Source organism: Xylaria bambusicola, assembly GCF_022495145.1.
Source record: "Xylaria bambusicola strain CBS 139988 unplaced genomic scaffold F5B22scaffold_1, whole genome shotgun sequence".
Lineage (NCBI taxonomy): Eukaryota > Fungi > Ascomycota > Sordariomycetes > Xylariales > Xylariaceae > Xylaria > Xylaria bambusicola.
Genome location: NW_025953554.1, coordinates 1,927,336 through 1,950,016, shown reverse-complemented (window position 1 = coordinate 1,950,016; position 22,681 = coordinate 1,927,336). Strand labels below are relative to the sequence as shown.

General features: G+C 48.7%; 8 protein-coding genes across 8 annotated transcripts; 5 read left to right on the top strand and 3 right to left on the bottom strand.

Moving 5' to 3' along the window:
- Positions 1 to 595: 595 nt before the first annotated feature.
- Positions 596 to 3,364, top strand: F5B22DRAFT_27170 (uncharacterized protein). The gene is made up of 4 exons (XM_047970211.1): positions 596 to 1,195; positions 1,256 to 2,125; positions 2,178 to 2,577; positions 2,631 to 3,364. The coding sequence occupies exons 1-4, from the start codon at positions 711 to 713 to the stop codon at positions 3,264 to 3,266; spliced, it is 2,391 nt and encodes a 796-aa protein (XP_047836615.1). The 5' UTR covers positions 596 to 710; the 3' UTR covers positions 3,267 to 3,364.
- On the bottom strand, positions 3,272 to 4,579 carry F5B22DRAFT_27076 (uncharacterized protein). The gene has a single exon (XM_047970195.1). The coding sequence runs from the start codon at positions 4,219 to 4,221 to the stop codon at positions 3,463 to 3,465; it is 759 nt and encodes a 252-aa protein (XP_047836614.1). The 5' UTR covers positions 4,222 to 4,579; the 3' UTR covers positions 3,272 to 3,462.
- A 967-nt stretch (positions 4,580 to 5,546) lies between these two features.
- On the bottom strand, positions 5,547 to 8,835 carry F5B22DRAFT_27092 (uncharacterized protein). Its single transcript, XM_047970198.1, has one exon. It carries the CDS (start codon positions 8,743 to 8,745, stop codon positions 5,824 to 5,826), a length of 2,922 nt encoding a protein of 973 aa, XP_047836613.1. The 5' UTR covers positions 8,746 to 8,835; the 3' UTR covers positions 5,547 to 5,823.
- A 92-nt stretch (positions 8,836 to 8,927) lies between these two features.
- Positions 8,928 to 10,949, top strand: F5B22DRAFT_27067 (uncharacterized protein). Its single transcript, XM_047970194.1, has 2 exons — positions 8,928 to 9,391; positions 9,442 to 10,949. Exons 1-2 carry the CDS (start codon positions 9,109 to 9,111, stop codon positions 10,812 to 10,814), a joined length of 1,656 nt encoding a protein of 551 aa, XP_047836612.1. The 5' UTR covers positions 8,928 to 9,108; the 3' UTR covers positions 10,815 to 10,949.
- Positions 10,950 to 12,228: 1,279 nt separating this feature from the next.
- Positions 12,229 to 12,974, bottom strand: F5B22DRAFT_641192 (uncharacterized protein; the record flags this gene model as incomplete). Its single annotated transcript, XM_047977956.1, has 3 exons — positions 12,229 to 12,447; positions 12,506 to 12,752; positions 12,808 to 12,974. 3 exons carry the CDS (start codon positions 12,972 to 12,974, stop codon positions 12,229 to 12,231), a joined length of 633 nt encoding a protein of 210 aa, XP_047836611.1.
- A 1,391-nt stretch (positions 12,975 to 14,365) lies between these two features.
- On the top strand, positions 14,366 to 15,906 carry F5B22DRAFT_26934 (uncharacterized protein). The gene is made up of 2 exons (XM_047970180.1): positions 14,366 to 15,417; positions 15,478 to 15,906. The coding sequence occupies exons 1-2, from the start codon at positions 14,474 to 14,476 to the stop codon at positions 15,695 to 15,697; spliced, it is 1,164 nt and encodes a 387-aa protein (XP_047836610.1). The 5' UTR covers positions 14,366 to 14,473; the 3' UTR covers positions 15,698 to 15,906.
- Positions 15,907 to 17,014: 1,108 nt separating this feature from the next.
- F5B22DRAFT_653277 (Arabinosidase B) lies at positions 17,015 to 18,754 on the top strand (the record flags this gene model as incomplete). Its single annotated transcript, XM_047979704.1, has 3 exons — positions 17,015 to 17,173; positions 17,240 to 17,586; positions 17,737 to 18,754. 3 exons carry the CDS (start codon positions 17,015 to 17,017, stop codon positions 18,752 to 18,754), a joined length of 1,524 nt encoding a protein of 507 aa, XP_047836609.1.
- Positions 18,755 to 20,057: 1,303 nt separating this feature from the next.
- F5B22DRAFT_632646 (uncharacterized protein) lies at positions 20,058 to 21,445 on the top strand (the record flags this gene model as incomplete). Its single annotated transcript, XM_047976719.1, has 6 exons — positions 20,058 to 20,321; positions 20,389 to 20,538; positions 20,600 to 20,766; positions 20,826 to 20,913; positions 21,001 to 21,301; positions 21,405 to 21,445. 6 exons carry the CDS (start codon positions 20,058 to 20,060, stop codon positions 21,443 to 21,445), a joined length of 1,011 nt encoding a protein of 336 aa, XP_047836608.1.
- Between the last annotated feature and the right edge of the window lie 1,236 nt (positions 21,446 to 22,681).

Below are 22,681 nucleotides of genomic sequence, written 5' to 3'. Positions count from 1 at the left end.
TAATTTTTTTTTACAGATGCTTTGGTCGTTTGCTCAATACACTAAACCTTCTCCGGGGGATTGTTACGCTTGGTTCCGGCCTACCCAACCGAAACCCACCCCCCCCCCCCCCCCCCCCCCCCCAAATTTTTCCAGGTTTGGATTCCGGCCGAGAACAATATAACAATATAATATTGCATACAAATGTTAAAGTGTTAGTATAGAAGCCTCCAAGACTGGGAGGTTATAGCATCTGAAATTGGAGTTCCAGCTGTGTCCGCCTCTCGCGTATATTACATGAGCACAGCCGACAGGGGGCTATACCTATCTTGTCATCCTCTTCAGCAAATCTTTAGGAGGGGTTCTTCGCGCGATAACCAACATGATCGAATATTACGCGCTAGCTTTGCAGCAACGATAGTTCACTTCAACGGCGATGGCAGTGTCAAGGGTATCTCGGTTGTTGCAGCTATTTCGGGCTGTCCTTCAGAAGTTTATTGACGGCTGCACCGGAGCTGAGCGCAACGAGCTAGAAAAACTACAAGAGGCGTTAGTGTCTGTGAGGTCTAAGCTGAGGCAACTCATTCCTACAGATGACGTGGCGAAACATAAAAGAGTCGCAAAACTGGACGGTGTTGGGCCAGCAGTAGAAGAAGCGCTCAGGGGCTTAGAGGGTCTGGCCAAACCCACTACCGAGGTGCGTTTCTTTGGGGAAAAGATTCGCCTTGCCGATGATGCTCGCGCTCAATGCTCACATGCTTATCCAGGCTTTTGGGGCCGCTCAACACCCAAAACTTGAAGCCCTGAGGAATCTCAATCCGGGCAGTTTCGATTACACCAATGTGTTCCACCTTCAAGCTCCGAACTTCGATGGCCTCGTAGCATCGAGCATCAGCGGGGTTAACAGCTTGGACCAATTCTTGAAGAGATTCGTGATCATAGAGTTGCCAGGTTCCCGACCCGATGCAAAGAAGTATCTGGCGGAAAATCCCGAGCTAAATCCCTTTTATCGCCGGGACAAAATGAATGATCTCTTTAGTGCGGTTGACCAATATTGGCAGAGTTGCACCAGATTACCATGTGAAGGTCAACATCATCCAGTCCTGTTTCTGCGACCACCTGAGCTCCCGGACTTGTTACTGGACTGCCTGTTCAGCCTTAAGGAGGTAGAAGAGCCTCCGTGGGGGGAGTGTAGGATTAGGTGGCTAGAGCGAAGGTACATGACACCCTTAAACCTCGGAGCAGTCAGAAGGATCACGGAACTAAAATTATATAGGAAAAACGTAACCCGGAAATTCGTCAAGGAACTTGAATCACGAGCTGGGCGATGCTCTCGAATGCAGGCTCAACGATTGATTCTCAACTTCGCCGAGGCCATGGAGGCACAGTCCGATTGCATAGGGAAGCTTGGTTCGGAAGTGCTGGATCAAAAACAGCGGCCCAGCTTTGAATTGGCGACGCTGGTGAGCCTAGGCGATATTCTTGCGCAGTCCGCAGAGGCACCAGTGTTGAACGAGGAAACAAAAATACTGCTGGCTTTCGCACTTGCGTTCGGGGTTCTTGCTTGGTCCGGATCCTACTGGCTTCCAACACAGCTAATTAAAGATCGTATTTATTTCTTTCAGGACAAAGAAAAGTTGTACCTCGAGCCTGTTATCTCGCCTCCATCTGGGAATGAACATCTACTTATGGGGACAGAAGTTGACGACGACCCATACCGTCTAGCGCTCGGCGTCATCCTCGCGGAGCTATGGGAAGAAGAGGGATGGGAAGCGAGCCTCGAAGACAACACTGATAATCAGGCCGTGGCTTCGGTAATGCAAGACGCGGATACCATGGTTTCCCAAACCCGAAGCACCTTTCAAAACATCGAGTGGAACAACAACGAGTTTTATGAGTACGCCGTTGGCACATGTCTTGACGTGATAGAGAGTGTTGGGAATTCCGCCCCGTTGATTCACGACGATAAATACCAGGACTTTCTCTTGGAAAATGTGTTCGAGCCATTGCTTCAACAAGTCCTGGCAATACCAGCCTGCGATCCCTTGAAGTTAGCAAAAGCATTGAAGACGAAGACAATGCCACCCATTGAAAGGGTATCCCAACCCACGATCCAGCTCACGGACTGCAGACATACAGAGCTCAAGTGAGTATATGCACAACAAAGTAATGTCGTGTCCTCATTAACATATCTATAGTGATGCGAAGGTGAGACATGCATTGGGGTTCCTAGGTGAATTTAGACCGATTGTCCAGCAGTTCTGCTTAGATAAGGAGAATGAGAAGTATTTTTCGGCTCTTGGCGATCGGCAGAAAGTGAAGATAGCCATACTAGACACCGGGTTAGACCCTTTGCACGGCCAATTCGCGCCCAAGCTGGCTGAAATAGGCTTCAAAAACTTTGAGGACAACTGCTGCAATGATGACAGCACGAATTGTATTGACCACAGACATTGCAAAGATGAGGACGGGCATGGGACGTTTATTGCTGGCATTATCGACAGAGTCTGGGATATTTCTGAGTTGTATGTTGGGAAAGTCGCAAGCAAGCGCGAAACAGCTCGAGATTACACACAATTTGTCAACAGCGTTGCTAAGGTACGGTCACTGTTACCTAGCGCTCTCCTTTTGTGAACTGACGTCGAAGGCAGGGCATATTCTGGGCATGTGACCGGTGGGAAGTTGACATTATCAACCTCTCACTAGGCTTTCCGGTATACAAGGAAGCGTTACGCCCTATCCGAGACGCGCTTGATCATGCTGCTAGTAAGCGAGTCCTCGTGTTCTCCGCGTCTCACAACTTTGGCAACAGTAGAAGTGCTCCGTGGCCAGCCAGTGAACCTGGTCTTACAATCCCTGTCACGGCCGCCGATATGACTGGAAAGCTAGCGACATTCGCGCGACAACCACAGTCATCGGGCGAGAATGTTATGGCCTTGGGCGAATGTCTCGAGTCGAGCTATGCGCTTCCGGGATCCCAAAAAGTCCATTACGAGTCAAGACGCCTGAATGCGACTTCATTCGCCACGCCAATAGTAGCATGCATGGCTGCTGTTGTAATCTATGTCTTGGACAACGTCAATTATCCATATGAACAGGAGGGTGCTTCGAAGGGGCTCAGAACTGTCAAAGTTATGAAAGAAGTGTTGTTTGACACGTTTGGTAGACCTGAGGACGTGGGCTTACACTATCTTAGACCAAGCTTCTCTGAGAAGAGAGCCAAGCGCTCGTGGCAACTCGGAGAGAATATCAGGTTTATAGTGAGGAAAGAGATGAAACATGAATGATGGATCAGCCCAAAAAGGAATGAAAACACTAGTCACTAAATTGATTGAGACCAAGTCGGTAAATCGGTCACAGAGAATCCACGCTACCCAATCTTGGGGGACCAATATTTCCAGGCTTTAGAGCCTATATGTCTTATTATTGACTAACTGTGATGAAAGAATGGTGTAGGCGTACGAGCAATTGGATGTGCGCCACCTATTTCTGAACGATCAATTGGCAACTCTTGTCGGACACCTCATCATAACCTTTCACTGCCCCCTCGGTTGGCGATGAATCTACAAGGAGCTTAAAGGACTGTTCATCTCCTTCGTTGTGGCTATAAAAGTAGCCGCGAAGTGTAGTTGCTCCCATTTCACCCACCGTGTTAGTTCGCAGCTTGGTCAACTCATATCCACAGACGACCGGCCCCTCCGAGTAGTAGAATACACGAACAGCGCGGCCCGTTTGGAACATGACAGTGCCATCTCCAGCGCCTCCTACGTTTAGCTGACCTTCCAGCTCATGTTGGGTGAGTTTAGAGTCGGTGACAATCACACCCCAGCCCAGTTTGATGCCAGTGATCAGCCAAGCCGTGTTCGTACTGTTGTCGTTGAAGTGGTTTACCACGAAGCTCTTCGTGCTCAAGCCTTGCAGCAACTCCTCCGTGACCTCTAGGTAGCTGCCAACCATCTTTTGGCAGGAGAGGAATTTGCCCTTCTCACTCTTCCAGGCGCCCGCCAACCCACCTCCGAGAGGGAGCAAGCTGGCGAAAGAGGAATTCACGCCGATTTTCCCCTCTGAGTTCACGTTGATCTCGATCGAGAACTTCACGGGGTCGACTTCCTTTTTCTCATAGTCTCTCTCCCCTAGGATGTAGAAGGGATTGCTTAATGGGTCAGGGTTGGAGAGCAGACTGCCTAGTTGAACAGCGTCAACCGGGCAGTTGGGCTTAGGCACAAGTCTGTAAGTAGCCATTTGTTGAGATTCGCAAGTTATTTGGCCGCGCCTCAAGGGTTGATTGGATTATATATGATAGAGACGCCGTTAATCAGATTCAACTCTCAACAAAACTATTATTCACAAGTATTATCGAAACCAATTTGGCGTGAATACATAGGGTAATCTTGGTAAATACGCAGTTTACTTGACCGTCTAACAATCTGAGCTCAGCAGCTGAACTGCGGCAGCCAGGCTGTGTATACACAGCCGAGGGCAAGTGCTTTTGCTTTTGCCTATACAAACCGCCACCAACCAGCTGTAAAGCGAGGTAGCTACAGACCCAATTGCTTCTGCTTGCTTATGCCAAGACAGCCGCTTACCCCGCTCTTATTTTCTGCTGTCGATCCCTGGCTATGGTTGAGGCTATGATGGTGACCTATCTTAGCAGAGACTAAACTGCGGGGTTCAACACCGTGGAAGATGGTGTTGTAGGGTGTTAAGGATCTGATAATATTTAATATTTAGGTTCAAATGTAGGAAGAATAGGAAGTATCAGTAGGCTATAGAATCTGAGTTGAAACGAAGTATAGTGTAGCACACAACCCTGTCTTCCATAGACAATGCCTATGTCCTCATTCTAGCGGTCTCCAACAGCCTAGGTTAGCTGCCTTTCCCTGGCCATCAGCACTATAGAGCACATCTAGTACGGAGTCCGAGAGGGCTCACTGTCCAAAAACCAAAGAAGGTAGGTTCAACGATTTTGCGTCGTCGGGTTAGGTGAGGCCTTTTGTCTCAAGATTGTAAAGAATGACCGGATTTGATTGATGTAGCGTTTGGGCAATGGCTGTCTCATTTGGAGGACGTATGTTTCTAAACCGCCGCATAAAATATTCCAATCGATTGTTAGTCCTCCAAAGTAGACATCAATCTCTTTAGAATTCATACTGCGCCGCCATTCTCGCTTCAACCAAGGACGCTCGAATAGTGCTCGTATTGCGGCATTTTCTTGAGCTGGCCTCCCTTTTAGGTGCATCGCATTGGCTGCGAGTGCTGCTTGGATGGTGCGTATGGGATTTTTAGAAGTCCACCAGAACTCGATTCCCTCGTCGTGCTCCAGAGTTTGATCGTTGAATTTATGAACCGTATCAAAGGCGACTTGGATATTGCTGGCTAATTCGCCATCGCATTCTCCGTTCTCGTCTGTCTCCTTCGCGTCGGGGCCAAGTCACACTATAGTGCGCCGTGCCTCTTCGTAAATCGCCGACATACGCATCACCTATCGGTCAATCAGTAGGTGCAGGACAAGGTATCACAATAGATCCTTTACCTGTTCCCTCCTATCATCGGAATCTTCCTGGTTTATGCATAAGGCATCCACCCAAAGAATCCGTGGCTTATCCTTGTACTGTAGGCGATCGGGTATAACGGCCAAGTTCTTGGTAATCGAGAGGCTGCCAACATCCTCCCATTCTAGGGGATTAAAGGTACTGGTAAAATCTGTCTCAGATAACCATACGGCTACGTTGATTGATATCGGTGATAATGATGGCGTACTATGACGCCTTTGAACTCCAACACTAGCTTTACTCTCGTTGTCTCCCCAAACATACGACAATGCCTCAAACTTCGCGTACTCGTTCAAGTTGACTTGTTCGAGTCCTGCCTTGACGAAGAACTCGGGGATCCGTTCCAGATCGGGATCGATGATATCGAAGCCTTGGACGGCGTCTGGTTCGTCTCTTCAGAGGAGAGCTCCTGCAGTCGATCGAGAATCAAATGTTGAACGTGGACGAATCGCGCTGCATCATCAGATCGCCAACCCCGTCGTTTTTGGCCCTTGGCAAGGAATTCTTCATTGATGGGAAGCATATCGTCACGGATCTTCTCCTCGACGAAGCCCAATATCCGGCCGGGTTTGTATAGCAGAACTAATGTCGCAAATACGATGCTATAATCCTCGCATATCTGCGAAATGTAGCTTTCTATCTGCTCTGGTCGGAGGTATGACATCGATTTGCTGATCTCCTGCCTGACATTCGAAGGGTTGACTATGTCCATGAGACTAGTTTCCTGCCTGCTAAGCATGTTTCTGATCCGCAGTACAAGGCTATTGGCTGGGAACTCGATTCTCATTGCCTCGCCCAGTCTGTGTAGCGAGTCAATCAGATGTCGGCCTTTTTGTAGGTCATCCCATCCCGGGCTCAATGGCCGATCGTTACCGAGTGGATCTGGAAGAATGCGTTCAAGACGTCCCATCTTGTTTATGAATAGAGACAAGAGAGAATGGTCATCGGTCGTAGAGAACCTGTCCACGAGAGACTCTTCAAAGATCCCGTTCACAGAAAGCCATAACTTGAACCTAGTGGCAAGCGTGCGACTGAGAGCCTCGTACTCCCCGTCATTGTAGGATAGCAGTAAGAGTGCGCATTCAATAAGGCCAGCTTTCCTTCGAATCTCTTCGATTGTTGCATTAGCTGATATTTCCCTCCCGGCAGAATGAGTTTGGAATTTTTCATCAATAGCCGCTGCCGCCGGAAGTAACTGGGACTCAGGACTACGATGCCACTGCTCAGAAACCATATCTTGAGACGAGCTCATGATATGAGCATTCGCAGCTCCAGTTCTTGGTCCTTCATGGTCTTGACGTGGGACCTTGTTCATACCCAATATACCAGATGTTTCGCTTGGCTGATCTATAGAAGTCTGAGTAAAATCGTCGCTTCGTGACACAAGCTCATCTTCATCCCACGAATCCACGACAGAGCTAGCTGTGGAAGTGCGTATATATCTTATGGATTCAAGTTCGTCATGCAAAACCTCAGCAGAGCTTGGAGCGAGTGCCTGCCTAGGTTCTGTGGGATCACGAATATTTAACGAGCTGTCAAAGGCTCCATCACTGACAAGATATTGGAAACACCTCTGCAAAGGGAGTGTCACCTTCTCGAGCATTTGCCGTCTCCAATTACCTGCCACTCCGGTGCCATTATCAGTCATTGACATCATCCTGCAGCCAACCAAGCACCACTCTATAGCATCGGAATATTCCTGTCCGGCCTCTTCATTTACATCTTCGCGCCATTTCAGCGCGGCAATCAGGTCAAACGCGGCGTCGGTCTCGGGATCATCCGAAGAAGGAAACCGCGACCTCGCAGGACAGGATTTGATAGTCATATTGAAGCAGAGCTCCAACAGCATGATTCCTAGCCTGTTCATGTCCAAAATGAGTTGCCTGCGTGAAGATGTTTCAGAGGCTGGTACCTCGACAAAGCGTCGTGTAATGAAAGGGCGGTTAAGAAGAAAGATATCAGGGTGTTTGGCATCAGCAGGAATAAATATGGAATCTGTACTCCAGAGACTCTCCAAAGTCTCTGGGAACCAGGGTGTGTCTCCTAGCTGTATAAAGGACGACGATATTGTCACTGCAAGGTAGTAGCGCTGCCGACGAGTCAACCTTGTGACACCCTCTCCCATGAGTTCAGAGAGGCGCTTGCGTGCTGCGATGGGCGGTCCGCCACGGCAAATATCAAACTCGTCAGAATACTGGCCACCATCCGGATCTCTCAAGTATCCAATGCTCGAAATGTCAGGACTGTTGCTCAGAGCGGCGCAAAGATTATCGATCGGCCGGTTTTCGAATAACATGCTGGAGTTGATGTCTATCTGATTCTTTGCTAAAGAAGTATGGGCGAACCTGACAGTGAGCTTCCGTTTCGATCCTGGCGCCCGTTCTGGTTCTGCCTCCCCCTCCCATTGCGATGATACTCGGCTAGGAGGCTCTCTAGGCTCCTGCCCGATCTTGGTGATGACTGGTAATGTATACCATACCGGTGCAGCATTTCTTATGGTGTGTGTTGATAGAACTAATCGGACTTCTTGGTCCGAACCGCTCAACCTCGGTCGCAATTCCAAGTGAGCCAAATGCCGGTCTGGACAATCACATTTCCAAGCTGTCAATAATGCTTTGTAAAGCGTGTCGGCATGGCGCCAGAAGTCCAAGAGAGCAGCCTCTACGGACCTGACCCTTAATTTGGCGGTAGGATGCGAAATCGAAACACTATCATTCTTAGGGATGAGCTTCTCTAGGATTCGGTTGCATTCCTCTACATCCTTAAACGCGTTCGTGCGCACGCGCTTGCGCAGGGCGAACCTGGCACGGAGGATTTGGTGTTTGATGTTGCTAGGCTCACTTATGCCTCTTTTAGCCACTTCTAGTTCTTTGGTCAACTGATCCAGTGCCGAGAAGAGCAGAGAGATGGTCTTCAAGTATGTGCTGTAAGAGTCTTTGAGTCTCTCTTCTAGTGCCCCTGCGAGGTGAGGATCGCTCCAAATGTCCCCACCTGGCGAAGCCATCAGCTGGTGCATCTCGTCATCGTTAACGACAGGAGCAAGTAGCAATTCCATGTTCTTCGAAAATAGCAATTGATGGTATTTGAGCTCATTCATGCCCTTTCGCCACTCGAGCCGTAATTTACCCTGAGCGGCCTCTCGATATAGTTCAAGTGCAGAGATGGCGAGGGGAAAAGAGGCCAGGGCGAGGCCACAAACTTCGATGCCAGCCATTATATGAGGGTGACAATCTGTTTCCCAAATACATTCTGATGGCTGTGATTGTCGAGAGGACACGACGTTGAGAAGATAAACAATGAGTCTGGCAAATATGCACCGGATTCCCTGACGCTTTCGATTGGCCGCCGAGATGAGGGGCAAACGAGCAGCCCGACATACCCAGCCCCAACCAACCCTGCCTTCGGGGCTGAAAATTGTCCCGGTTACAATCCAATCCCTAAGTCCCCAAGCATATTTCCTATACCGCGAGCGTAGAGAATCCGACGAGAATTGAAGTTCGGACGTATACGCTTCAGTGTGATCATCTTTCACGGCGCCCACTCTATTCTATTCCCTGAGGCAGGAGGGCTGCTTGCGATGGCCAGCCAATCCATATCAGCGGAATCTATAGCGGAACAATCGATAACCGTCGAGCAGGGATTCTTGGCTCTCAGGTCTCAGCTGCCAAGCAAGCACCATTCCATGCAACCATCTACTGTGCAAGATTCGCACGATAGATTCCGGCTCTGGGCCGTCAATGTAGGGGCTGGACCATCGTTTTCTCGCCGCTCCCTCTTACATCGCCTTTCCTCCGTCGCCCCCGAGCTTCTAGGAGATGTGTGTGACTTGCTAAGGGACATCGCGGAAGCTATAGAGAATCGTAAAGTATACTATTGTCTCGGCGCTATTCTATTTACTGACGGTCTTCAGTGCTCGATATTACGTCTGGTAACCAGGAGGATACGGCCTCGACCGCGCCGCCCGTGGTGCCAGAGCTCACGCTTACTGATTCATTGGATCAGACTGACGTGCTTGAATCCGATTCCACCGATGATCAAGCTACCACCCAGCTTGACATTGCAAATGAATGCATCAGTAGTTTATTTCGGCTCACAGCCTTAGTAAGGAAGCCAACAGCTGGCCAGGATCGATTTCCCAAACCTCCAAGTCATGAGGATCCATTCAGCGACCACTTTGACATCATTCACGTACAGGAACGATACCCAAAATTGAGACGGCTAGAAACAAGATGGCTGTGCGAGCGCTTTGGACGTGCTAACACGAAACGTCGCCAGTTCTTCCGGCACGCAAGAGAACGCCGAGATCGCCTCCATAACCCAACACCCGAAGTACCTCGGACTCCAGCTCCGGACCCTATGGGAGGTACCACTTCAGAATCTCTACAGCCAGTCTTGAAAGATTCCATTGAAAAGTCAATGCAGACCACGACTAAGGCCATTCCCGTGATCCTACACCAGATCAAGGGAGCTCTGGACGCCCCACACAGATATGCCAATTCTCGTAGAACTGACAATGGAAGGCTGCTCGTCCCCAACCTTATGGACATCAAGAAGAACAGGGACTCCGAGTTTGAGTGTCCTTTCTGCTGGGTCGTTTGCAACTTTGACACGCAGCGAGCTTGGAAGCATCATGTATTCGCGGATCTCAAACCTTACGTGTGTTGTCTTGGAGAGGGCGAATGCGACGATCTGCTTTTTCATAACCGCTCGTCGTGGTTCGATCACGAGCTCTATTGCCATCGTCGGCAGTGGGTCTGCATTCTGTGCGAAGCAGGTCCGTTTGAGACGCCTGGGATATTCGAGCATCATATAAAATCTACACACGGCGACCTACCACTTGATACGGACGGGTTGGAAGCTGTAAAGGACGCCAGTAAACGAGGTGTTGACGAAATCTCGGCTGCTGAATGTCCATTCTGTGATGAGTGGCACGACACGTTGAAACACAACCCCATACGGAAAAGCTACGACGATCCTTCAATTCAACTCGACAATCCCGTTCTCGTCAATCTGAACACGTTTAGAAGGCATGTCGCCCATCACATGGAGCAGCTTGCGCTTTTCGCCCTCCCACGAGGCCTCGGGAACGACAGGGATGAGGACGAAAGCAACTCGACTATCTTGGCTGGAAGAAGCATCGAGGATTTGTCCTGGGACTCAGATCCAGCAATCGAAGATTCTAAAGAGGAACATGCGAGTATAGTTTCGGATCCAATGGATATAGACGAAACAGAGGGCCGAGATAATGTTAAGGGCAAAGGCATAGCCCCCGTCCCAGACTAGAGGCACATTTCATCTAAGAACAGAGTCACCAGAGTTTCTTGCCAACTATGCAGGGAAGAATTCTCTCGCACTGACCACTTGTATCAGCACCTAAGGGCATTTCATAAGATCCCCACTGATTCGTTTAATACACTACCCCTGAGAAATGTAAAAAAAAACGTTTCCATAGAAGCTTACAATATTAGGAATTCGGTTCAAGAGCTTATACTGATTTATTATACAGGTTATAGCAATGCAGTCCACCCTATAATTGTTAGGCTTCCATTTTGCTATCGGTATATTGACTTTACCGGTCTACTATATTAACGGAAATGGAATTATTAAGCTGTTGGGTTTGATTTTAACATGCTTTGGAACCGTTTTCTTTTTGGGCGCGTCGTTGGGGTGGTTACGATTAAGAAGTGGTTCGTATTAAGTTCTAGCCGTAGCACCATCCTTAAAGCTAGCTTTAGCAGCAATCTTTTCAATCAGTGCGATGGTGCGAGATTTGTCTTCGAAAGGCCATTTAACAGCGCGGAATCCTCCCCGAGGAAGTGGTTGTGGGTTCGGCCGCAGAGTGCACCAGAACTAGAGGTGGTGTTAAATACCGATCCAAATAGCTGCTGCCCAGCACTGAAATACGAAATGCCACACTAAGAACAGGGCCAGGATTCCTTAGTAGTTTTAGCCATCGTCGGTAGCGATGCAGATCTCGTCGAGATCAAGACACCTGCGTTTCTCATGGTCTTTAGACTTCAAAGATTCAATCAACCGACCTAGGGAGGCAAGGTATCTGAAGGTCCATCGTTCAGTCGATCAATGCAGCATCGGGATTCCCTCGGTAAAGATGCCAACAAGGTCTCCATCACTTATGTTGCATCGCTCTTTCTATACATGAGCCCGAGATATGTACTGCTGGGGATGCGAAGAAGTGAAAGTGAGGTTAGGAGTAGAAAACGACGAGTCGATCAATAGTTAAAACATCGTGAGGAAAGAAGCGGTGTAGAAAAACGCGGTTGGAGCTATCCACGGGGTCACGCGTATAAGGGTTCTAGGGCAACATGCAAGCAATTGGCTTACGTATCCTAGGGATGTTAGCCAGTAGAGTTATTAAACGACAGGGACTAGCTTCATAGAATAGAATGAGGTTAATTAATAATAGCTAAATCAACGTGACTGACAGGAGGAAATGAACGATTAAAAATGAGATGCCTCCCATCTTATAGGGCGAATTCTACCACCCTGTTTCCCTATTTACCCTAAATCCTTCATTAATCAATTGTAGATATCAGGGGTGTCGAAAGGATACCGCGTTTCATTAATATGCTGGAGAAAACGATTCAACAGGATGCAGGATGATCCGCGTGAGTAGAAGGCATAACCGTGTTTCTCACCTTTGAGACTAAGAGAAAAGATTCTGTATAGTACGACCGGCTTATAAGGCAGACCAAGAAGCCATCTCGACGGTTTTCCTAAGGTCGACTCTCTCAAGGGTGGCTTCCGCCAACGATTTCAAGATATTTTGGATATCCTCTTTGAAACTGGCCGTTGTAAGTTTGACCTCGGGCAATATCTTCATATCTAGAACCTTTGTCCTAGAGCATGACATATGAACAACATGACACGTATTCCCGCACATAGAGACCATGGTAAGCTATTCACGACAAATCTGTTAGTGCGGTATAATGTATCTCGAGAAGAGGTGTCCTTACTTTGAAATCGTCCTTATTGGGATGGGAATCAAGATGACGGATCGTACACAACACCAGATATATCTCAAGGACATTAAGAAACTTGGGTACATGTTCAAGTTGACTGGATAGCAGGAGAATACGATGGCCCCCCTCCTTTTCGAGAACTGATGATACTGCCCAGTCTTTATCCAGGGCTGCCTTTTTGCCATGCTGTACTGCCCATTCGTTCCACTGGACCAAGTTATTGTAATATTCGGATTGACTCCTAGAAATTATTGGTACACAACCGATACTCTAGGAAGATGGCCGGCAAAGCTTACTGATGAAGTTCATAGCCGTCTGCTTCCCAAACGCTTTCGATCACCTGTAATAACAAGGCGGAAATCGAGATGGCCTGCGAATAACACAGGTTGCCATCTTGAGCGGGATTGAACTCTGATATTGTGTTCTTCCACACCTCCGTCCCCAATTGTAATGTAGTCGACATCATCTAGTACTGCGGTGAGGAAATTGACAATTGCTGTTTTGGGGAGGGGGGGGAGGTATTGTTAGGTGGTAGGTAAGTTATCTGGTCCTATGATAGGCGCACTGGCCACCTGCAAAACCCACCGACTGGCTCGAGCGTCCAAAGCCCCCAACTATCCATCTAGGGGCTTCTTCGGCTCCTTTCATAGTGCTAGAGCACCGCGTCGTCATGCGCTGGTGCAAGCACATGGCGTGCCATGAGGTTGCAGGGGAAGATACGAAGCGAGGCGGCGCCCAATCGTTTATCTAGCCTACAGATGCATACATCGTGTGCTTGGATCTCGGTCGAGTCTGTCGCCGTAAGCGTCTAGTACCGGTATATCCAACAGGTTCCAGTGCATAGTAATGTTTCATTTGCATTAGACAGCTGCAGGCGGTACGCCGCAGAGCGCATGTGACGGAATTTTAAAATTATCATATGGCGGGAGTTGTCAAAATCGGAAAACCGCAGAGATAACAACTGCCGATCACTTGGAGTTGCTGTAACCTTGGTGTACAATCGACGAAACAGGGAAGGCTGAGCAGGGCAGCTTACAAGCGACATGTACCTTTGAAGAATAATACCTTTGAAGAATACGTATCATACTACCATCTAGACACTGCCATCAACACGCGAGACCTACAGTATACAGAACCAATTAAGCAGTGTTATACTAATGTTAGCGCCCTGCTGTTACATATTGACTTATAGTAAGGGCAAAATCTAGTAGAATTTTGAGTTCCTTCGGCTGAAAGAATCTGGTTGATAATCTAGTTGGTTTAGACCCTTATAGCTTGGGCACCTATCGTTGGATAACATACCACCCGAGCCGATTGCTTTCTGTCATAAATTATTACGCTGTCCGTGATCAAAGGATTTGCCGGACGAGATTGCAGGGCCAATACTCTATTAACTTTCTGTTAATCCCGAAGGACAGTGGGTGTGACTTGTATTAGGACCTATTAGTCGTACGCATCCGATTCGATGAGCCTTCGCTAAAAGTAAGTTTGGCCTCGTCCCAGAAGCTGCCGAGCCCTCGCCAGCTGCGGCTGGCTAATCTAAAACGTCCATAGAAATCTACACGTGTACACACACTATGTGAATAGCGTAGTGCGGGCTTGTGACTGATGAGTTTCTAGAAATTAGGGGTCATCACTACCCTAGTCGCAATTGCGGATATGCGTCTGTCATGGGGAATTGGCCGTGTCTTGTCACCTTGCTGCGTGTGCGATCTATGATACTTGAATTATCTGTATACGGATGCGAGATGGTCAAGGACCTGACGGTATCCGGATAATACCCAAAGACATCGTGTTTTGTGCTTAAATATTGGGTCCGTGCCTACTTCTAACACAAAGGCAGCAGACCAAAAGTTTCCGAAGGAACTCCGTTGTTGCTTCATATTGTCTATTGAAACGAGCACCAACCCACTCTCCTTCGGCCAAGCGCCATCTGTTTATTCCCTCAATATTATTCTCATCATGGACTTGCCACGAAAGCCGGAAGCTTGGAGGAAGCTGTGTGCCACCCTTGACGTCAAGGGGTTCGGGGGGGTCTCTGGTTTAGCCGACGAGAGGCTCAGGCCGGGATCCAACATCAATTCGGAACAGTTCATAGCTCTCAGGATCCTATGTCCCAATCAGAAGAACGGATCCCAGCTGAATAGTAACCTGAAAAAGTATGTGGACCTGACGACTTTTGAAGAGATGAAAGAAAAGCTGTCCGCATCGCGAGAATGGAATCAATTTCTCGCCGCCGTGTCAGGTGAAAAAAAAATTCCTGGCGACCTCGGGCAATACGCCACCGTTTGGGAGTATCAAGTGAGAGCTCGGTGGGGAACCAGTCGGAGCGGTTTTCAAGCGCTAGTATGCTCGGACCCGGAGACGAGCGTTGCTCACCGAACTCGAAGTAAAGCTCAACCACTCCCGCAACCAGAACGTCCAAGAACCCCACCTCAAGCGACCCAAAGTATTAAAGCTGATGTTGAGGAAATCAACAAAGCCTTGGCCCAAGCCGGCTTGGGCTCGCCGATTCAACTGCATTCGCAATTGCTGTCACCGGTGAGTCCCGAGCAACATCTCTCCGGAGATCAAGGCAATGAGGTCACCGTCAATACGGCTTTGATTCACTTTTGCTCCACGTTAGACTTGTTTAATCTGGAGAGATCAGGTTTGTCGTGGTCTTACGAACAGAAAGCTTTCAAGTTTGTAATGCACAACGGGGGGAATTTTGTCGCAAGGGTTGACGGCATTTTGGAATTGGTTGATAACAAGCAGCCCTTGGCAATTGTTGAAGTCAAGGCAGGCCTGCGTGCGAGGCAGCAAAGCCGTATTGTGTGGCAGGAAGGTGCCGAGTTAGTCGCGTGGATCATGAGTTGGCTACCTTTCAATTGGGACGAGAAGGGGAACGAAAAGAAGACATTCAGGTATGAGACACGCACATTCTTCTCTTGACTCGTTACAGCTGATCATAAAAATAAACCCAGGCGCCTGTTGATAAGCCAAGATCACCACGAGATGTACTTTATCGTAGCGGAGTTCACAACAGGCTGGATCAAGCACATGCTCGGGCATAAAAATGTTGGAGACGACTTTCTCTATATGCAAGAGTACGGTCCTTTTCCAACAAACAGTCCAACCCACCTCCTATTTTCCGCCGCAATGGTGTTAACAGTTACAAAACAACGAGGTCTATTGGAGGATTAGGACATGTCTGCGTCATGTTTACTTGAAAGAATATAGATATTTCCTTTGATTTCCCAGTTTTACTATCTGTAGGAAACGCCTATAGCTGCGTATCAATTGTATCCGCTACCCCAAACTGTAATTAATCTTCCCAGTTCCCTATGTATTAATGTGTCCAGACTTTATCTGGGATGTTAAGGGGAGGTGGTCGAGGTTGCCTTTCCCAGTACTTATCACAATGGTCAGTTTTGTGAGTTGAATGCTCTTGAAATAGTCTGCTAGTATTCATTCAAAAGCAAGGGGGTGGCAAAGGCTTAGCATTGGCCTACCGTCATCACCACTGACAGACAAGAGATGATACTATGGCTTGCTTTGAAGGTCGCTCGAGCTGGTACGAGAACTTTGAATCATAGCATGCCAACCACTTTGGCTTGCGAGAATGGCCCTTGTTAGCAGAACACTGTCTGTTCGATACCTGACTAGCTCTTATATGGCATACTTGGTGCTCGTTTTCATTTACCCAACCTCAAGTACCAATGAACAGCGGGGTCGGAGAAAGGGTAGCTTGCCAGGTTCCGGTAGGCGGTCTAAGTAATTCTGGATAGAGACGAAGATCCGACCTACGAGTCCAGGCGATACGGCGTCGTCGAGGGCGGCGTGGGCGGCGGTGATCTAAGCCGGCACATTCCAAACCTCTGTTAATTCGGAATTCTCAGGCCTATCTTGATGGGTGTCGGGAAACTAATGATACGGGAGACCAAGTCGGAAAGCGGTTCTTTGAACATCTGAGACAAACTATCATTTGTATGCCAAATTCCGAGATCCATAGCTGACAATTCAGCTTCCACTTGGTTCTTCTTATTCATAACATAAGCTGATCTAGTCCTCTGAATTGTCTTTTGGATAAGATTTGCCTGCCGAATTGAATGATGCTAAATCCTGAGCGTATCACGCGACGTCTTTTCGGCGTTGTGTATCGGTTCTCGGTGTACGTTGATTGTGATTCGACAGCTTTGCACCCAGTGGGGTATCGTGGTGTTCTCACGCCAGCAAGCTTCATGAGCCCAGGTTGGTAGTTCGATTTCATTAGTCAATTTCTCATGCATTTTGGGCCATACTCACACTTTTTCGGCATGGCGTATACCGAGAATTCGTCCGTCGCCATTTTGGCGCTGTAGGCGATATGAATTAGTTGTAGGCTGTAAGCGGAAGGTAGTTGTTTATATGGTCAGGTGATGAATCGTGTGTATAAAATGTGATAGATGTTACTTGAGTATGACAGTAAGTAACAGGCCGTGTTAATTCATAACGAAGTTTTGTGAAAAATATTTGATCGTGATGTCTCGCTCGTTGTTTAGCCTGGGCCTTGCTACCACGGCTTCCCTCGTTGCTGCCACCGGTCCGTGCGATATCTACGCATCAGGAGGCACACCCTGCGTTGCGGCACACAGTACAACTCGTGCTCTGTATACTTCTTACAGCGGCTCTCTCTACCAGGTATGCACTTCGCGGCCCCCTATCATACATGTCATAAGAATCAAGGAGATTCAAATCCTATTTTAGATCACCAGAGGTTCTGACAGTACCAAAACCGACATCAAACCACTCTCAGCTGGTGGAGTCGCCAATGCCGCTGCTCAGGATACTTTCTGCAGTGGCACAACTTGTGTGATCTCAATAATCTATGACCAATCAGGCCAGGGCAACCACCTCACCCAAGCACCTCCTGGGGGTGCCGCAAATGGTCCTGAACCCAACGGCTACGACTATCTAGCAAGCGCCATCGGTGCTCCCGTGACGCTTAACGGGCAAAAGGTATATGGTGTCTTTATCCCACCTAAAACCGGCTATCGAAACAATTCTCCTCGCGGAACAGCCACTGGCGATGAGCCAGAGGGTATGTACGCCGTGTATGTATTCTCTGGAATCATCCCCCCTATTATATCAACTTGCGGAGGAGAATCTCTCCTTTTACTGTGATCAGCATGTTCCGGGATCATGCAGCTCTTGAATTTGATCTTCTGTATTTGAAATACTGAGCACTGACTCTAGCCAAATAGTTTAGATGCGACAAATTATAATGATGGATGCTGCTTCGACTATGGCAATGCCGAGCCTAGTAATCTAGACACTGGCAACGGCCACATGGAGGCCATTTTCTTTGGCGACCGTAGAGCCCACGGCTATGGCGCTGGCTCGGGCCCCTGGCTCTTAGCCGATCTCGAAAACGGCTTGTATACCTCTGGAGGCGACGATGGCTATGGCCGTAACCCCAACAACCCAAGCATCAATTTTCGATTTGTGACGGCAGTTCTTAAGGGCAATTCCGGGAATCAATGGGCGATCCGTGGAGGGAATGCTGTCTCCGGAAGCCTATCGACGTTTTATAGTGGTGTCCGCCCGACACCTAACTATCACCCCATGAGCAAAGAGGGTGCTATCGTTCTCGGCATTGGTGGTGATAACAGTAACGCTGGCCGAGGTACTTTTTACGAGGGCGTGATGACGACCGGTTATCCCTCTGATGCCACTGAAAATGCCGTCCAAGCCAACATTGTAGCCGCCAAGTATGCACCTGGTGCGCTTCAGAGTGGTCCAGAGATCACAGTTGGCTCAACCGTCTCGTTCCGCGCCACAACATCACCATGCTGCACAACTAAATACGTTACCCATGTGGGCGCGAATTTGCAACTTCAAATCGTATCCTCGTCGAGTGCTATCAGCTTGCAAAGGTCAGCGAGTTGGATCGTTCATGTTGGTCTCGGCAATAGTGGGTGTCTGTCTTTTGAATCCGTCGATAGCCCAGGGAGCTTCATACGGCACTCCAGCAACAAGCTCCAGGTCAATGCAAACGATGGTAGTAGGTTATTTGCGCAAGATGCTACATTCTGCTCACACGAAGCGCTTGGCTCGGCGGGTACCAATGCCCTGCGCTGCTGGAGCTTTCCAGCACGCTACTGGAGACATTATGGTGGCACTTTGTACATCGCCAGCAATGGTGGACCGAACACGTTCGACACGAAGACGGCATTCAATGATGATATAAGCTTCGTTGTTACCGCTGGCTTCCAGTCGTGAATGAATAATGACTTTGGTAACCGCGGTGCTGTTTGCGGGAATCTGACGGCTTGAATCGATGGATACCTGGGATACCTTGTTTTCCTGGCTCTTGTATATCATATATAATAAATGCTCATATATAAACTAGAATATGCAAGTAAATTATATCAGCTTGGTATCTTATGTCTGAATATATGCAATGTAGTACCTTTAACTACGCATCTTGGGAGTGAAATAACTACAGAATAAAAATAGGATAAGGAAGAATGAGCACAAACAATTGCAACAAGTCCTTAATACGCAATGTCGTCTCTCATCCCATATATCAGTTCACACATCAATAGATAATTCGATATAGTCGCATCACTACTACTACATTACTTGCACATGGTTGGACCATACACCGCCCCTTGAAACATGCGGTTGACTTTAGCCTCAATACGAGTCAGTCGACACCCATCCTTCCTCTAAGTCAAGAGGGTGAACTCGACATGTGTGACTCGTAGAGATGTGTCAATGTCTATATCGTATCAAAATAACTCAGAGTTGGTGACAGACACGATGATAAGTGACTGTAAACCTGCTATACTGCATACAATATTGGAATACGGCCTTCCCACAACAACCTGCCTTCACCGACAACTTTGTAGGCTCGTATTCCAAGATGCTCTGACTGAGGAGGAAATAAACAGTAAGAAAGTTAATATGCTTCAAATGCATTCAAATCTGTTCATAGAGCCGAAGCTCCGACAGCTCAGGCTCCAGTAATAATCATCACACTTCACCTCAGAGTCACCCTATAGAGCGGCGGACAATGCGGAGGGAGTCTTGACATGTACCACCATCGTCCCCCCAAGACCAAAGTTAGACAGGCGAATACAGAAAATCAAGAAGGCTAAGGACAAAATAGAGGCACCAATCATGCCTGTGCGTCAATCACTTCCTTGAGTTGGCATGACACCGAATTGCCCGATTGATCTACTCTACCCCTGGGATGTTCATAACCGGGTAATGTGAATACCACCTTAAATTAACCGTACGCATTCTTACACGATAGTTTGCCTAACAACACTACCGCGAGATACCAAGTCGGCGTCTCAAGCCCCATGTATATTCCAGACACAGATATTGTTTATGACGTGGATCGTAAGTGGAAGGGCCGAAGAATATATTTACTAGATACCCATATCAATGCGTGATTTATATATGATATTTAAAGGTGTTAGCCGTCGCGAGTGACTCAGCGTCTCGACTACCGAGTTCAGCAGTGCTCAGCTCTCTGGATCTATCACCACGCGTCGAGGGCAGACAGATTTCCAGTATGCAGCTTCAATTACAGCACGCCGTCGCCGGGCTGGCACTGCTAGTCCCTAATGTCGTGGCCCTCCTTCGGTTCTCTTGCTCTCAGCTCGTGACCGAGCGTTTGGACCCGCTGGTCAATCCAGGCGTCACCGGAAGCCCTCACCTCCATCAGGTAATTGGTGGCAATGCCTTCAGACCTTTGATGGACCTGAAGAGCCTCGACATCCCCTCGGCAGCAACTTGCACTACCTGCACCTTTGCCGATGATTTCTCAAATTACTGGGTACGATGTTCCGCTGGGCTTATGCGTTTGCGATAGCAGAGACTCGAGCGACGCTTACACAGAACAGACAGCCGTTCTATACTTCCAAGCCCGTAACGGAACGTTCAAGCGCGTGCCGCAGAAACCGAATGCTGGATTTGAGTCGGCCAAGGGTGGCATGACGGTTTACTATACGCCCGTCATCAGCGGCACAGGCAAAGTCACCGCTTTCAAGCCCGTACGCGTCCCATCGGCTCTTTTCATCACGAGCGACAGCCGCAAAGCTAATTATGTTATAGGGATTCCGCATGATCGTCGGCAACCCCAACAACCGCAACGCGAACAACGTCCCGCGACAACTCACTTTCACCTGTCTCAAAGACATTTACACACGCACTGGGGAGACGAAGGAGTTCCCGAAGCAGCCGTGTCCCGCGGGTATAATGGTGAACGTGCGCTTCCCGACGTGAGTGATGACAATAGTCCTTTATCCTGGGTTCACGATCTAACACGACACGTGCATAGCTGCTGGGACGGCGTGACGCTCGACCCTCCGGACCACGCAAGCCACGTCGCGTATCCCTCAAGCGGGACATTCGAGAGCAACGGGCCGGTAAGCTCCCCCCAACATCCAACTTCCACAGCAAAGGAAAGCAAAACACCCCAATAAAAACTGACCTTGAAATCCACACACAAACAGTGTCCCGCGACCCACCCCGTCAAGATCCCACAGCTGTTCTACGAGGTGATCTGGGACACGACGGCGTTCAACAACAAGGCGGAGTGGCCCGCGGACGGCTCGCAGCCCTTCGTGTGGAGCTTCGGGGACAAGTCCGGCTACGGCAACCACGGCGACTACGTCTTCGGGTGGAAGGGGGACGCCCTGCAGAAGGCCATGGACACCAACTGCTACATCAACTGCCCGCAGCTCAAGACGCAGTCCATCCAGCAAGGGAACCAGTGCAGCGTCAAGGATACCGTCGGTGAGCAGATCGATGGCTGTAAGTTCCAATCTACTAATTACATATTTCATCCCGCGGCCTATTCCACTTTAAAGGGGGAGGTTTCTTTTGTATTGTGGTGCTGACTGCTTCGGTTTCCTAGGGCTTACTGAACTCCCCGGTGGTATGCCTGTAGATAAATAAGGGGCTGATATGGACGTAGAGATTTGTGTGGGGTCAGCTTTAAATGTTGGTGTCCTGTCAGTAAGTTCACGGCATAGGTGCAAACACTTAGATGGGGATTAATCACAAATCATAACGATGCATTTGAGACAGTATTTTTGTACTCTTCTCACCGCGTTGTGACCATATCGTGATAGAGTCCAGATAGTAGTACCTCGATAGAGAGGCATGCGAACCATGCACTCCAGTATTTGGGCTCAAACACTCCGCATAGCTTCTCAGATGCGTGGCGAACTAAAGGCATATATTCGGAGAAAGACTTTGGTTGAACTCTTAGTAACTCATCGATTATAATCAGAACTGACTCATCGTCGAATATGGACCCATTCCCAGTGGGTAGCAGAAAAAGCTCATGATTAATCAACCATCGAGTTGCTCCCAACTTGCCATAGCTGCTAGAATGGCCGGTTGAGCCGAGGGGTACCTGTCCCATAATCATTCGTCCTCCAACTCCATGCTTATATATAACACTTTCATAACCGAAAGGAAAACCCAACGCGTCTATAAGCCTCACCTTTCCAGGACTCATATCCCAAACTTCTCTCTATGGAACTTCCTAACCTCAGAGTTCCCGCCCTTACCGACAGTGAGTCCCCTCGGGTCTCCTTCGATCTTGAGGCCGTATAAACTCGTTGCTCTCGATAGAGCGACATAAACCTGTCCCTCTTCCCAGGCTCTTGTCAGATCAACAATCACTCGGTCTAAAGTGAGACTCTGGCTTTTATGAATGGACATAGCCCACGCTGGAGCCAACGGGATCTGAGTCCTGCTCAGTAGACTGAAAGGTTCCTTATTTCCTAGCGGATGCACCGAGCATTCCGCAAAGATGGTCCGCACCTCACCGTTGTGGAACCTGACTACTGGCCAAAACTTTTTCTCCACTCCCTTCCGTTCCATGAACGTCCGGATATGATATTCGCGCATTTCCGCGTAGTCGCCGTGTATAGTGCCAGATTCTGGATTGGGATCGGTTTTAGTAGGCAGCCTTGGCAACTTTCTCGGGTCGTATTCTTCGTAATCACATATGATGCCCTGACTTCCATTGCAAAGCCTTCGACTGAGGTCTAGATTAGTAAGGAGAACGACTAGCATTCCCTTCTTAAACTCAGCCGTTGCCTCGAAGCGATGATCCTTGAGCGATTCTAAGCTCCCGTCGTAGGAACGCCTACTATGCCTCTCAAGATGTTCATGTTCGGG